Below are 15,903 nucleotides of genomic sequence, written 5' to 3'. Positions count from 1 at the left end.
ACTCAAGATGTACCTGCCAATATGCTTTATATGACTGCAAAATCTTCCTCCAGAATTCAAATCTGAAGGCTTCAGACAAACTAACAAAGGTCATCTTTTAAACACTAACCAGTTAACAAATTTTAACATCAAAACAAAAAGTACAATGTACACTGAATCCATTCCGCATATATGCCAATCCTTTAAAATCAGATAAAGCAAACAGTGGATTATGGGACCTCCATTGTGCTAGGTATATAGAGGTTTTGAGACACTGGCTGCCACAGCTCTCAGTTTGCAGCCAAAAGGCGGAACACATCAAAGATCACATGTGACGTGCTGTCTGTGCCTTGTTTCAGCTCTTCGTTCTCTGATCCGTGCAGGCTGCTCTGAATGGTGCTAGTGTACAGGCATTTCGAATTGGCATGGTTGACACATTCACGCTGCTATGGAGGGATCTTGGAGGGGAGAGGCCCCCATATGCCCCACGACCATCACGGGTCAGCGGCAAGGCTGAAAGGGACAATCTGCTCTGGTTAACAAATATGCCTGGTGCAGGGCTCCATGCACAGCAACAGTAAAAACTAAGGCTGTTTATTGTGGCTTTTAAACTGTTCTGCTTATAGTAGATAAGGTACATAAAATTACTATGACTGGATTAGCATTTCAAAAACATTAGCAATGAATGATAACTTCTGTCTTTAGAAATAACATTTAAAAAAACAAAAACAAAAAACCCCCCTCAAACTTGTACTTATTTCAATGACCTTACAATCCATATTCAGCATATTCATTCCCACACCACCCTCCATACTTGATACAGCTTGATAACTGGAAAAAAAACAAAAAACAAAAAACATATTGACTATAAACCTAGAAATACTGAAGCATTAGGTGATTGCATGTTTCTTTTTTTGGAAGAATTTGCAGGCAATCTTGAAATGGCTCAGAAGACATTTGTAAATCAATTCAGAAATTTAATTCTGAAGACAAAAGCTACTGGAATTAACAAGCCTGTTTGTTGTCACAGATTTAGCATATCAGTGGTCTCCTGCTAAATCACAGGAAAAAAATAGATTCCTGAACCGGGCAATGACAAATCTCCTGATCCAAATTAAAGAGACAGCACTTTGAATGTTTTAAACTCTGTTTAAGAAAAAGAAGGACATTGTGTCATTTCCTTCCTCGCATAGCTTCCTTTCAACATGAAACGAGCAAAGCAAACAGCAGCCTCCCACGTACAACACAGGAGGAGGAAGGTGATTCAGACCGAGCACCTGAACCACGGCATGTGCGCCTCTCCTTTGATACTGGCATCTTCCTCTCTGTTCATCAGCCACTTTCAGCACACTTCCAGGACGTCGTTTCCTCAGTACTTCCATCTGTCTTCAGAACAGTCCCTTTTTAGGGTTTTGTTGTAAGAGCATTATTTACCCGTGTTACAGTAGAAGGTTTGAATGCAGAATTTTTGCTTTTGCCAAGGGGCAATTTCAAGGGCTCTTATGGACTGTGTGTGTTAAAGAACAGGTTAAATACTGGACATGACCATCCCACAATTGCTGTAAAAGCACAATGTTCACACCGGAGGGCAAAATAACTTCTCCACAAAAGCCATGACGTAGATCAAATGGAAAGTGTTGATGCTGGTCACAGAAAAATGTCCTCTCAGGTGTTAATGGAAGTGACGCCTAAAGCCACAGGAGCACTATGGTGATGTCTGTTCTGAAAAGACCCCCCAAGGGGTTAAGAACAAAACATCCTCTGAGCGGAATTATTTCCTCCCCATGACACCTGCGTTCCTCATCCGTCATGTCAGCTTTATAGGCTATGTGCTATGATTGTTAGCAAGGAGATTTTCTGATGGTCCACTGCTCCCTAGGTTGCCATGCCTATGCAATCCAAGAGTGTTTAAAAATTTATGACAAACGTAAAAACTTGTGATTTCAAAGGAGTGATGTTAAAGTAACTTTTAAACTGAACAGATTAGAATTCATTTTAGGCTTGCTACGATAATGTAAGTCCCTCTTTTTTACATTACTATCTTCCTGTAGAGTTCTCAGCAATATTTTTATGTGCATTTAAGTCCACCTCTGAAGTGAAAAGCATTTCAGTAAATCTTTTTTTTTTTAACTCAAAAATATATTTTTACCTAAATTGTACTAAACAGATTTAGGTCAAATATTCTTAACTGGCAACTTTACTCCATACCAACTGCATAAGTACGTTTAAAAGAAGTATCTGTAAATATGTGAATCAAGGACTGAGAAAAGAAAAAAACATTACTGGGAAAAATGCAAGTATGACCATAACAACCATTTTGTGAACTTATGATGAAATATTTTTAACTAATGCATTACTAGAGATAAGGAATCATATTAAGATAACATGAGAAATGCTTAATAAATGACTTCTGAATGAAAGCCAGATAGCTGTCTGCCATTATAAACAACTGCATTTGGGCTTTTCTTCTATAACATGTTCCTGAAACAGTACACTATCACAGGAAATAGAATCCAGTGAATTTTGAAAGCAATCAAGAAATCAAAATTATGTGAGGAATAACTGAAACATCTCGATTACACCACTATCCTGCTAATGATAACATGGAATCTGTGGTTCCATAGAAAAGGTGTGGGTGCGGTGGGGAAGGTGGTCTCATCGTAGCCAGTGCTGAAGCTGAGCTGCTTGAGCAAGACAGCTGCATCCTGAGGAGCTTTTTTTGCTTGGCAGTCTCAAAGAAAAACACAAAATACTGCCATTGTTGTCCTCTCATCTCCCATGGGCCTGATCCCAGTGTTTGGGCATTCTCTGGAGTTGTGAAGGAGCATCCAGCAGGAAGTGTTTAATTAGTGCCACTGCTCCTGTCTGGCTAAAAAGCTTCTCAGGCTGCTCTGCTCAGCAAGGAGGGTCGGTCCAGGGGAGGGGCCTCGGCCCCGTTCCCGTGGCCACAGGAACACGGCAGCTCAGACGATCCCAGAGTGATGAAGGGGAGAGTGGGCGACCTGCTGAGTGACGCTCTACTACTACACGCTGACATTTGTCTCCACCTCCTGCTTTTGACGGCATTATAAATGAAACCTAAGCTCAGCGAAGAGAGAATCTTGGACAGGGAGATCCATGCGGGCACAGTACAAAAGAGATCAGCATTTAAACTTCTGAAACTCTAACACAAGAGGTGAAAAACAAATCTTTGTTTAGAAGAAAAATGCTGAACGCTGGGATAATCTATTTGAGCATCTGTTTCACCATGGGAGGAGGGTATTCAACAGGCAAGAAGCAGTATCAGATTCAGAATGGGCCGTGTAGCTACACTTTTCTCCTCCCAGAGCAGGAGGGCTGTCCATCTAGCAGCTACACCAACCTGGCACAGAGGGATGATCCAGCTGAATATGAACAGTCGGTCCAGAGACTGGAGCAACTAGAGAGCATAATGGAGAACAACACACAGTGGCTGCTGAAGGTAAAGTCTCATTCATCACAGAATATTCAGACTTGTTTAGTTTCACTGTGCGACATGACATTCTGTAGAGGAGGAGGAGACAGGGCGGCAGTTTGCACCTGCTATGCGACTAATAAGAAGGTTATAACAGAAGTGTTTACTGGATTTCTTAAAATTGTGCTATTTACATCAGAGTTCACTGTGGTGGATTAATAATGGGAAGGTATGCATTTTCATGACTGAAAGGCATTTCTTTCCATGGCGTGTCTGACATCCTGGAAGATGAGGATGGCTGTTCAACATTTCATTATGAACTAGTATATTATGGAACTCTATGAAGAAAAAATGAACATGCTTAGAGGAGATATAGTTTTTTTTATACTGAAGCTAAGGACTCAAGCATAAACCATCTGTTTAACTGAATCAGGGTAGTAAAGGACAGGACTTGCAGTTCAGCATCCAAAGACAGGTATACTAGGTCATATGTAAACAGAACATACGTGTGAATTCATGAAATTGAAAAATGTAATGAATGAACAGACAACACACCAAGGATTTTAAAATCCCATTGGACCTCACCCCCATACTAGTTGGGGGGGGGGGGGGGGGTAACATAACAGAAGTTTCAGAACTATTCAAACTGCTGTATGTTCTCTATGAAAATGCCATATTTTAAAATAAAAGACTGGAGCAAGAAAGATTTCACTATAGCAGATATGGTTATACTTCTCAGGAATAGTGACAAAATCCTACAGAATACTTACAGAATTTACAGAAAATTCCACTTTGTGTATGCATTTGCATGAACTCATTCGCAAAACTGAGGAATGAGACTTTCAATTCGACCCAACTTATGAAGCAAGCCTATAGATTCCTCAGTGACAAAGACCACTTGGCCTGCAAATAAAGCTTGTACAATGCAAACAAGATGTCACAGAACTCTAGCCATCAGTTAACTGTATACCTACAGATAGGTTCCTCCTTAATTTTAATCTGACCAATTTTTGATTTCAGGTGCACATACAGAAGCTCAAAATGGTACATGTTAAATTGCTTCAGTATAATAGATGACACTCTGCTGAATAACACTCTCGTGAAGTACAGAGAATAAAAATAAAATAAACTGAATCTGTTGCAGTTCAGTGTGTGAAATTGCTTTTGTTAAAGCTGTTAAACAAACAGTCAAGTGTGTTATCACCAAGGGGAAAAAACCCGACTTGTGCTTGTCAAAATGTACTTGAAAGCTGACACAATAACATGAAAATACTTCGAAAACTAAGATGCCTAACAAACTAAAATCTTTATGCACCTTGAAAATAGTGACAAAAATACCATCATAAATACCATTATGCAAGGTTTATTAGGGGGAAAAAACAATGTGGGGAATGGAGGAAAAACAATGTATATAAATTTTATAGCATCATTTCCTTTAGGTTGCAAGGTTGACAGTTTACTGACATTATCTGTAAACTCAGAGGAAAGGCACTTCCTCTAAGTAGTGCTTTCGAGATCTGTAAGTCAAGGTCACAGGAAAGCATTGGCCCTCATCTGGCTGTAAAGTTATGCCACAGAATCTCACTCTTGGCATTTTTGATTCATTAGAGACTCTATATTGCGCTGCGGTGATGGTAAAATGTGTCGCTCTGTGGTCACACTTTCATGTAAACAGAGCGTTTCCTAATGGAACTCCTGCTGGCATAAATGGCACAAACACCTGATTAGATCATTCACAGTCAATGGAATGTCCTGCTTGCAGTTCCAAGGGCACAGCCTCCATGTGCGTTTGTGTTCCACAAAACAAGCAAGATGGAACTACAGAAAGGAAGACAAACCAAAATAGCACTGATTGCCAAAGTCGTTGCATTTGCCATTACTTTACAAGGAAGAATTAAATATTCCCAAACTGCAATAGGAGATAACCTGCCTTCTGGAATGCTTTAATTCAAATAATGCAAACACTGGGGAGAAGGCGCACAACAAGGCCACTCTGATGTTTCCCCCACTGTCACGTTACAGAAATGTTTTCATTGAGGATGCAACTTGTCACTCGTCATGTCCATCCTGTTTGTTTGAGCGTAGAACTGCCTCTCAGGAAGAGCGTGAGGGCCCAATGAACACCATTCGTGCTCCATCCCGCTGTGATGCACACAGGCTCGCAGCAGCTTGGAATTATATTTTGATTAATTTGCTTTTGCCCTCAGGAAATTCTTACATAAGATGCTTTTGAATAATCATGTAGGTCTATTAAAAAGGGAAAGAGACAAAAAGCTTTAAATGCTAATGTCCAGATTCACATTCAATGAATAAATTACAACTTTAAAAGGGACTTAAAAAGCTGGTAATAGGCAAATTTATATCAACACCATACAAAGCACCAGCAGAAATTAAACATTCTCAGTAGGTTCCATAAAGAATCCTGGTTTCTATGGCAGACAAAAAATGAGATCATTTAGCATGGACCGTTATGGTAACATGTTAGGTAGTAATCTATTTCCATCCTGAAGTTTTGATCACACAAAAATTGTCCAGCAAGGCTTTGAATATTTATGGTTAACCACAACCTAACTATCCAAGACACTTAAATATCACCACCACCTGTGTGCATAGTGACAGTTTATGAAGATCATGCAAAGCCTCAGTAAACTAAAAGTAATTTAATGTCCATCAGCCAAGAAGGAAAAAATATGCCTGCCAAAAGCATGTGTTTCTGTAAAGCTGAGAAGATCGAGCACATTGAAAGTCAAGACACATTTGGCATTAAGAGTCTATTTGAAAAGGGTTATGACCTTTTTAGTACAAGATCCAATTACTGCTTCTCAATGAGCTCTGACAGTTAATATGCTCTGCAGCATATTAAAACTCTTTGAACCAGAACAAACTTGCCGCTATCTTCAATGAGCACCACTGTGATTTAGCCCAAATTGCTAACAAAAAAAAGGACTTGCTTATATTCTAAGCAGCTCTCCTTTTATCATGGCAATACAACATATGACAGTATTCAGCCATGAGTGCTTAAAAGAAGAAACAGAAATCATGTTGTAGAAATGCTCTGTTTTCTATGAGAGTCTTGTAGGGGGAAATATGTCTGTAAAATTTATGGGGGGAAATTTGGTGATATAACATTTCTATTCAAAAGCCTGTGTGCTTTATTAAGGGCAATTATTGTAGCTGCTAAAAATGCACTATAGTCATCAACAGTGATAGTAATCCACAGTGATTGGAGTTAGATGTTCCTGCCAGATGTCTTAAAGATAGCGACTGCATTTCCTATACATATTCTTGATTCTTTAAGCAGCCTCTCTGGGGACCAAGCTCCATCTGCAAAACTGTAGTTCTATGACTGAATACAATAGCGATACATATTAGGAAGAACAAAGACAGAAAAAAAAACTCTGCAATGTATCACCACACCGGATTAGGTTAAGATTGTGGCCCAGCCAAAGCATATAAGAGATCCTGTTTTAGTGCGCCCACGGCTGGCCTCCTGTGTCTCAGCCTGAGCCTCTGCGTCTGATCCCTTCCACAGCTGGAGAGCTACATCCAGGAGAGCCTGAGACAAGACATGGCCCAGTTTCAGCATGAGGCTGTGCACAACCACACGGCGACCATGATCGAGATCGGCGCCAACCTCCTGACTCAGACGGCAGAGCAGACACGCAAGCTCACCAGCGTTGAGGCCCAGGTGGGTGTTCTACTGGCACCTTCATAATGTGTAATGGTCAACAGACTTAAATGCTGACTTTGAAAACCTGGTCAAAAACTGCACAACAGTGAAGACCTATGTATTTGCTTGATAAATGCTCTTGTGTATTTATCCTGTCATGGTCATAAACCCAGTCAGCCTCATAGACAAATGGCCTGTGGACAATACACTGATTAGAAATTTTTGCTGACAATGTGTAGGCATACAGATCTCTTTTCAGCCAGATTGGCTCCACCTTCCCCTACCACTTTTCTTTCTTTTATGGAAATTTGACTGATTTTTTTCCCCCATTCATCAAAGGCTACGATGGACTGCACTCTGACATACAAAGTAATATGTGAACAGTCCCCTACTTACAATTAAGCGGTGGGGCTTGAACCAGCAACCTTCCGATTACAAGTCAACTACCTTAACCACTGACCTGCCACTGTCCTACCACACATCACAGCTCATGGAGCCAACAATGCCACCTGTTATGTAACTGTTCATGATGGGGTCATCAGTAACGAGTGAAAGCCTAAATTGTTATATCATCACTGGTAAACATTGGTATGTGATAGCAACTATAAACCTTTCAAGTGTTTTACAATGAACTGTGGAACTGGTTCTAGGGCAGACAATTCTTGGGGGGGGGGGGGGTTTAGTGCAACTGCCAAAATGCATTATATATAATACACTATTTTTCTAACCAAGATAGGCAGACACTTTATGTACTGATACCTCAACTGGAAGAACACCTTCAAGACAGAGTCATACTGAGTGAGGTCTTTACTGAGTGAATATGAATGGTCGTGAAAACAAAAATAAATCCTTAAAGATCTCATGGCCTTAATTACATAAGCTTTCAGGAGTTCAGGCCCTGCCAAATACTTCACTTAATAGCTCATCTCTTCAAGGCTGTTACAATTAATACTTAAGCTTATCTAAAGTACTTTCTGTGGGAAACACTGTCTTTTTTATCTTTAGGTTATAAACCAAACAACTCGGCTTGAACTTCAGCTTCTTGAGAATTCAATCTCGACAAATAAACTGGAAAAAGAGATGCTGTTGCAAACAAATGAAATAAACAAACTGAATGAAAAAAACAGGTGAGAAGTGTTCTTGACCTATGGGAATGTGACACAAAACATTTTTACACATTCTTTCAAATACTTTTTAAATTTTGCCACACATTGTATGACAAAATATTATCCTTTCCTCAAATTTTGTATTCTGAGATCTTCATAACATCTTGGCATTTGTGACTCTTAAGCAGAAGTTGCACCAAGAGATCGCCACAAATTGTGGCCCATGTTACACAGTACACACAACTAGCACCATGAGCCATAAGGTTTAACAGAAGCCGTACTCTGCAGATTTCTTAGCTTGGTCCTCTCTTACCCACCCACAGCTTCCTGGAGAAGCGTGTGGAGGAGATGGAGGGCCAGAGGCAGGAGGAGCTGAAGACCCTACAGCAGGAGAAGGAGCAGCTGAAGCAGCTGGTGGAGAAGCAGACCACCATCATCAAGCAATTGGAGCAACAGCTGCAGCAGGCCTCCTCCGCCAACTCAGCCATGCAGGTCCAACAACAGGAGCTGGTGGAGACTGTCAACAACCTGATCCACACCATCTCCGTCCCCACACGTGAGTGACTGTGCCAGCACAACAACCACTCAACACATGCGGGAATGGGGAAAGAGATCTCAGGAACAGTGTTATACCCGTCCATGAGCCTGTTCAAAAATGCTTAGAAAGTTCTTCAAGCGGTCTAGCTGGCTTAATCACCTTCAAAGAAAGATAAAGATTTTCATATTTTTACTCTCATGCCATAAGTAAAAACGTTATGGATCAATTAAATACAGCTTAAGAGATCTGGCTCAAATGAACACTCACGAGCACTGACACAATTTCCCTCAACCTAAATATGAGGATGTGTGAATCAAAAACAAAAGTATTGACTGATACTCTCTATATCTAGCTGGTCAATCAGCAATGATGCAAGATACCCCGTCACAGTACAAAGACTGCAGTGCCGTCTTCAAGTCGGGAAACAAAGAAAGTGGAGTCTACACACTTACTATACCTGAAACAAAAGAGCAAATCAAGGTATTAAACATTTAAAAGTATAAATTGTTGAACATCAGTTGAAAAATACAAAACCTAATTTAACTTAATTCAGAGTTATGTCTGACACTGGATAAGTGTCAACAAGCAGATGTTAAAAGTCGAGTGACTTTGGGGGAATTTCTTTAACTGCACTCTAAGAAAGCCAGTCTCTCTTGCTAAAGTTAGCTTTGTACATGCTTCTGTTGAGAGACCCAAGATACTTCTCATGGAAAGTAATTTACGTCTGGCAATTTAAGAGCCTTTTAACAGACATCTTGCTGTTCTAAGAAAGTAAAAGAACAAAGTTTGCTGACTGTGAAAGAAATGCATGCCACAAAGTTTGACACACTCAAATGTTTTCACACTACATGCTACTGACAGTCCTTCTATTTCTAGGCTTACTGTGACATGGACACAGAGGGAGGTGGGTGGACAGTACTGCAGAAGCGATTCAATGGCCTTGTTGACTTTCATCGTACATGGAAAGAGTACAAAACGGTGAGCTTTCGAACAGTGAAGTGACTTAATAGAAAAGGAAAACTACTGACCTCATCCTACACTGCTTAAGGCATGCAGTCAAGGAGGGCATCATTTTCACTGATGCTTAAGTTAATGGTTAAAACTAAGCTACGCTGTGACAACTTATTTCAATCTTATTTAAATCAAATCAATGTAAAACATCTGATTTTCCTTCAAAGGGCTTTGGAGATGTATCAGGAGAATACTGGCTAGGAAATGAATACATCTCAAAGTTGACCAATGAGCAGCAAAATGTCCTCCGGATTGAGCTTACAGATTGGGAGGGAAATTCAGGCATCTCTCAGTACGAGCAATTTTCCCTTAGCAACGAACAGCAGAACTACAGGTGAGAAACGGACCTTGACCAAACCTGGCAAATGTTTAGAAGCAAACTTGAAATTCATGGTCCGTTCAGTTGGAAACTGCATTCACTTCCTTTGATTGTCATGATAAATGGCAGAGGAGCGAGAGTATATACACAATTGCACTTTTATAAACATGTTGCTCATAGCCCGCTTCGTTCCGTCCCATAAGGCCATGAAATCTCATGAGAGGTGGCACGCACTTGTACATGTTCCAAAGTAAATATTTTGCCATCTGGAAACAGTTATGGCCTATGAGATACAAAAACAGGACAACAGCCCAGAGCTGTCTATACTATTATTGCTCAAAAAGAAAGCCAACTACCCTGGCCCTTGCTGTTTGACCCCATGACAAAACTAAGCTAAAGGCAACACCACCTAACTTTTAATCCTTTGACAATAATGGAAAGGCAGATATACTGGACAACAGCAAGGATTTCCTGTAGCCTGTTTTAAAGCTCAAAACAGACGGAACTGAGGAGAGAGAGCTGGAGAAAGAAGAGAGAGAGAGAAAGAAATAAGAAAGAAAGAAAGAAAGAAAGAAAGAACAAAAGAAAGAAAGAAATTTGGGCATGAGAGAGAGAGAGAGAGAGAGAGGAGAGAAAGAGAAAGAACAGGAGTGTCATGGTTATTCAAAGACTGTAGGCTGATTTCATGCATAACCTGACTTTACTGCGAAAAGGAAATGAGGTTTTTATTCAATAATGGAAACCCAAAAATGGGGATGATGGGCTTTTTAAAAACATTATACTGGATCATCCACAGATAAAGCTGCAGAGCAGAGCATCTCTTTTCTTCTTTGTCTTCCAGCATGTTTTTCCATTAGCAAGCCAGTGTGAAGGAATTGATAGCTTAATCTGTTCTTACTGACTGCACCCCCCTCACCCTGCTTTTCTTTAACAGTAATTATGGACTTCCTTCTGACATTGTGTATTTCTGCATCTCCAATTACACAGGATACACCTTAAAGGCTACAGTGGAACAGCAGGCAAAATCAGTAGCCTTGCCCAGCCAGGAAGTGATTTTAGCACAAAGGATGCAGACAATGACAAATGTGTTTGCAAGTGCTCACAACTAACCTCAGGAGGTAAGATCAGGTTGACTTCAAATGCCTCTATCCTTCGGCCTATCTAAACACTGTCCTGGTGGCGCTCACAAATGCCCCCTGTATATCTAAACTGACTTCTCAAGATCGGTCCTTCAAGCTCCCTTTTCTGAACTTTGGCACTTTTCCAAAACAATGCGCAGAAGTTGAAAGGCGCCTTGCATTTTTTGTGTCTGGGTCACAACTCAAGCAAAATTAGCTGGGACCTAATCACTGATCAGCTCTTTTGGGAATTTGGCCCCTTGTGAAAGCTGAAAATGACCAGTGTGGGAAATGTAGACACACAGAGCTTTGAGTAGAGGTTCTCCCCTCTTTCACTTGGCTTTTCCCTGGCTGCAATTGTGACTGCTGGGCACTCATAGCCCAGTGCTATCTCAGCTCTCCTGGCAGGGGCTCTGCAGATGACTGGGCCTCTGGAGGCAGGGTTGGATGTGTCTTACAGGAATGTTTGTGATGACTGGGTGTTACATGTTTAAAGTTACATCCTAGGCAGATATGCAAGACAGAGAGGATTTTATACTACCTTTAAGCTAACCACATTACAACCCAGACATCCTTCCAAGTCTGACAGAATAACCTAGGAATGTCCAGTACATATCTGTTTGAACACTTGTTTGTTTGACATCCACAGGCTGGTGGTTTGATGCCTGCGGCCCTTCCAATCTCAACGGAATATACTATCAGCAAGGGCAGAATACCAATCGCTTCAATGGTATTAAATGGTACTACTGGAAAGGCTCGGGATACTCACTAAAGGCAACTACTATGATGATAAGACCAGTAGACTTCTGAGCAACAAATGGGGAATCAGTGAAGCAATGAGGCTCCAATATTTAAATCCCAATACAGGATCTTGTATATGGAGGGGAAAGTGCTTGACATTTATACACATTTTCAGGCAAAACAGCACTGCTTTTATCAAAGAAAGCACTTAAAAGAAACTTACAGACTTAATGGCTAGTTAAAACCTGTAAGAACATGTGTTAAACTTCTAGGATGCAATACAAGCTACTAGGCAAGTGTTGTTAAAGGAAGCTCCACAGACATATAGTGCACAATGTGCTGCCTTACTGGCAGCATAACCATTTTTTGTCATGCAAACAGCTTAATGCAGAAAAAAGAATATTTTAGAGCATTTATATTTAAGAGCATACTGTCAATATCACTGAGTTACTTACAATGATGAGGTTTGATACTGACAATGCAACTATGGTACAAAAGTAAAGAAAAATGATGATGGGTTCTTAACATCAGCCTGGATGTGGGTGTTCTATTTGTTCTATTAACAAAGCAAAGCGCAAAAAAACCCAACCAACCAACCAAACAAACAAAAACAAACAAAAAACTAAATTAAGAAGCTCTTTTGCTTACAGAGGTTGAATGATTTGCATTTTTAGTTCTTTTATTTTTTAAATCCTGATAAACATCCTGATACATGATCACAAACTATTAGAATGTTTAAAGTAATTTTTGGCTGTGATATGATTTTCCCATTAGAAAAAAGCTAGCATCATCTTAGACAAAATTTAGGGAATACAACAGTGTTATACTATTTAAATGAACTATTTACAACTGGCAAAGTCAATCTTGTAGAAAACATCTGTGATAAATCTTCTGTCAAAAAACAAAATAGCAAGTACCTGCATGTAACCAACTATGGTCCAGTTAATTAATTTGCATGATTTCATTACAGAAATATTCCTGAAGCAATTTAAAGGCATAAAGTGCGCATGAGGTGATATTTTTTAAAAATGGGTAAGCACTGGTTTAAACAAAATATCCTAGTGTAAATTGAAATAACATTAGCAGTCACCTTTTAGCACTAATGAAGTAATCAAACAAAAACAAAACTTTACAACTTTTGCTTGCTCCATATGATGTACTTGTAGTCTCACATACATCTGAGATTTGGCATTAGGACAGATGCTTGGTAATGTTTAGGTTGTTAAAGTATATTTTTCAGGTTAATTAAAGCATACTTATATTTGTTTGAACTTACTACTGACCTATTACAAAACAAACTTGCTGTTAATCCTGTGTACACTAAAAGTGAGCCAAACAGCTTTTCTTCAGACGATCTGTGGCAGAAGTCTAAATGAGTAAATTCAGCTAGGGCACCAAAGGGTTGGCTAGATCTAAACCAATCACATGTCACACCAATCACACTAGTGCCTCAAGACATCCAACCTTTTGGATTCACACAAATAATTTCTTCTGAATTATATGCAGCTTGTCACCATTAATGATGATGTTTAACTTTCAATTTAACTGAAACATTCTGCTACTTTTTGGCATGGCTTTGCATCACATTTACATCTTCAGCATTATTATTTTATGTTGTCATCTGTTACATACAGCAGAAATTCGTTAGGTTGCATTATAATTGTTAACTATGAAGCACAGTTGGCATTTGTTAAAAAAAATAAATTATTTTGCTCGTAGTATAAATCTAGAGTACAAGTGATGTCCAATGTAGGCTAAAGGTTTTATAGTTTCATTTAACAACTCTGGGCTAAGACATTTGTGTGAGGAGTTAAGGAATATTTATTTGTTTGTATTACACATGGTTAAAGTTGTGTATTTAAAGGTTTATGTAATTTTATTTGATGTCAAAAATGCATTAAAAAGAGAAAAAAAAAATCACATTGATGTTTTTGCCCATTATCTTAATTTTAGTAAAGCAAATCACAATAAGCACTTTACAGTACAGTTCACAGGTAACTCCACAGTGACAGTTTTTGATGTTTTGGCTATGTCCAAGAGATTAAAGTGCAAATTTTTTAACACAAGAGTATGGACAACTATATTAAGCAAATCATATAACCCCTTTTATACAGTGTCCCTGTTTTAAAGGACCATGAATAGAACACTGACAACTTGGTTATTTCTTAGCCAGCTAAGACAGTCAAATTTGGAGTGGATTGTGGTATTTCCATCTGGAATCTGTTGCCAAGTTGATTTGTCCCTCAACATGAGGGAAGATGCCAAGTGAACTTATTTTCATTGATGATGATTTGCTACTGCTGTCAGCAGTCACAAGACTGATGAACACCCCCAGAAACAAGAATTTAAAATGCTTGCATTAGAGGCTGACAGCAGTCAGCAGGACATCAAGCAAAGATATCAAACATAGATTGCATTGATTGTGTGTAGAGACTGTTATTAGTTTTCAACAAATCACTTTTTAAGGTTGTTATTGTTATGTTAATAAATGGTTAAGTCAATAGTGCAGGCTTAAATACTTTCAAATATGTTAGAGGGTTGGAATACAAAAGCAACCAAACACTAAAACAACCAAATACACCAAAACACTCAAATGTTGCTGGGGTGCTGTTGTACAATGCAAAAATAACAAACAAACAAAAAAATCTACCACTTTCCCAATACATATGAGCAGTACTGTACATTTCTAATTGTGGTTTAAGGCAAATCCATCACTTACAGCAACAGTACGACAGACTCTTGAAGCAACCATGGATGACTGCATAGCACACAGAAACACTACATTATGCAGAATGCACCAGACCAGATACACATGTCTTTCCTACAATAGCCCATTTCAGTGCAGGCAAAACACACAGGAACCTCACAGTAGCTATTTTCTAGCCTTTTACTTTCCTCCAAGCAGGATGTCTGCATTTTAGCCAAGTATCCTTTGAAACACTTCAATCCTTTATTCACACTGCCTCATTAAAATAATTCTGTATAAGACCTTTCAAACTGTCAGGTAAAAAATATGTGTTCTGTGGCCTCTTTCAATTCCAATTCGCTAATTTGAAAGATATTTCAAAACTGCAGCTGAAACATGAATAAAATGTTTAGTGGCCTCTTTCAATTCCAATTTTCTAATTTTGCCAATCTGAAAGGCCCCTTGAACACCATATCTCAAATACGAATAATGACCTCAAAAGAACACAAGCTTAAGAGACAAAGAGCCTAAAGATTAATGGTCCACAGATAAAAGGCAACACACAGCGTCCTTGTCCACTTTAAGCATTTGACACGGATGTAACAGGGATAATTAAAAGGCATGAACTGATTTTACAGCAGTCACTCCAATGTTAATTGTACCACCATTCTCATTTCACAATGGCTCCTCAATTGCTTTTATGTGCAACAACTTAACGCACAGTGCAAACACCATTACTTTCAGCTAACATATAAAGCAAGACATTTTTCAATTACATATGCAGTACTAACTTAATGTTCAGCTATGAATTCAGTCTCAGTAATTTAGCTACTTTCACCATTTAAAGTAGATTTCAGAGCCCAAACATGTATGAGAATTCATCATCATGTCAAGACTTAAGATTCAAGAGCTCTGTCACATGTGAATTTGTAGCTGGTACAAAAATACAGTGAAATATAAGGCAGTCAGATGTTACATTATCAACATATTTAATGCTATTTAATATAACTACTTCATTTTCTTACAGAAATTGATTTTCATGTTGAGTTGTTTTAAAAATGTAATGTGCATATGATGTGGAAGTAAATCAATACTTCTTTGCACAGATTTTAAACAGCATTGCATTAGCGAGCTCAGATGTAAATGCTTACCGGTGCAGCAGGAAAGTGATCAGATAGTTCATACGGCTCTTCTGGAATCCATTGCCTGTGTTCTAGACACCACAAAATCTATGAGAAAATGATTTTATTAGTGTAACTAATATCTGAATACCTCATATTTAACATGTTCCTTCAATTTTGT

The 15,903-nt window shown here is 39.0% G+C and overlaps 2 protein-coding genes across 3 annotated transcripts in view; one reads left to right on the top strand and one right to left on the bottom strand.

Moving 5' to 3' along the window:
* The window catches only part of mcph1 (microcephalin 1), a 32,479-nt gene that overhangs the window by 6,458 nt on the left and 10,118 nt on the right, over nucleotides 1–15,903 (bottom strand). For both annotated transcript variants that reach the window (XM_027023881.2, XM_027023874.2), the window contains exon 12: nucleotides 15,753–15,830. In XM_027023881.2, the coding sequence (XP_026879682.2) occupies nucleotides 15,753–15,830 (78 nt within the window). The remainder of the gene's footprint in view (nucleotides 1–15,752; nucleotides 15,831–15,903) is intronic.
* On the top strand, nucleotides 2,974–13,816 carry angpt2a (angiopoietin 2a). The gene is made up of 9 exons (XM_027023892.2): nucleotides 2,974–3,439; nucleotides 6,945–7,100; nucleotides 8,088–8,209; nucleotides 8,512–8,744; nucleotides 9,079–9,206; nucleotides 9,603–9,704; nucleotides 9,905–10,071; nucleotides 11,044–11,174; nucleotides 11,824–13,816. Exons 1-9 carry the CDS (start codon nucleotides 3,185–3,187, stop codon nucleotides 11,982–11,984), a joined length of 1,455 nt encoding a protein of 484 aa, XP_026879693.2. The 5' UTR covers nucleotides 2,974–3,184; the 3' UTR covers nucleotides 11,985–13,816.

The sequence above is a fragment of the Electrophorus electricus genome, chromosome 11 (assembly GCF_013358815.1).
Source record: "Electrophorus electricus isolate fEleEle1 chromosome 11, fEleEle1.pri, whole genome shotgun sequence".
In the NCBI taxonomy this organism is placed as follows: domain Eukaryota; kingdom Metazoa; phylum Chordata; class Actinopteri; order Gymnotiformes; family Gymnotidae; genus Electrophorus; species Electrophorus electricus.
This window is presented reverse-complemented; position numbering and strand designations above follow the sequence as displayed.

Excerpts from the sequence above, each read along its gene's own strand:
- angpt2a (XM_027023892.2), top strand. The coding sequence starts at position 3,185 with ATGCTGAACGCTGGGATAATCTATTTGAGCATCTGTTTCACCATGGGA. Across the intron at positions 8,210-8,511 it reads AAACTGAATGAAAAAAACAG|CTTCCTGGAGAAGCGTGTGG; the intron begins GTGAGAAGTGTT and ends ACCCACCCACAG. Across the intron at positions 9,705-9,904 it reads CATGGAAAGAGTACAAAACG|GGCTTTGGAGATGTATCAGG; the intron begins GTGAGCTTTCGA and ends TTTCCTTCAAAG.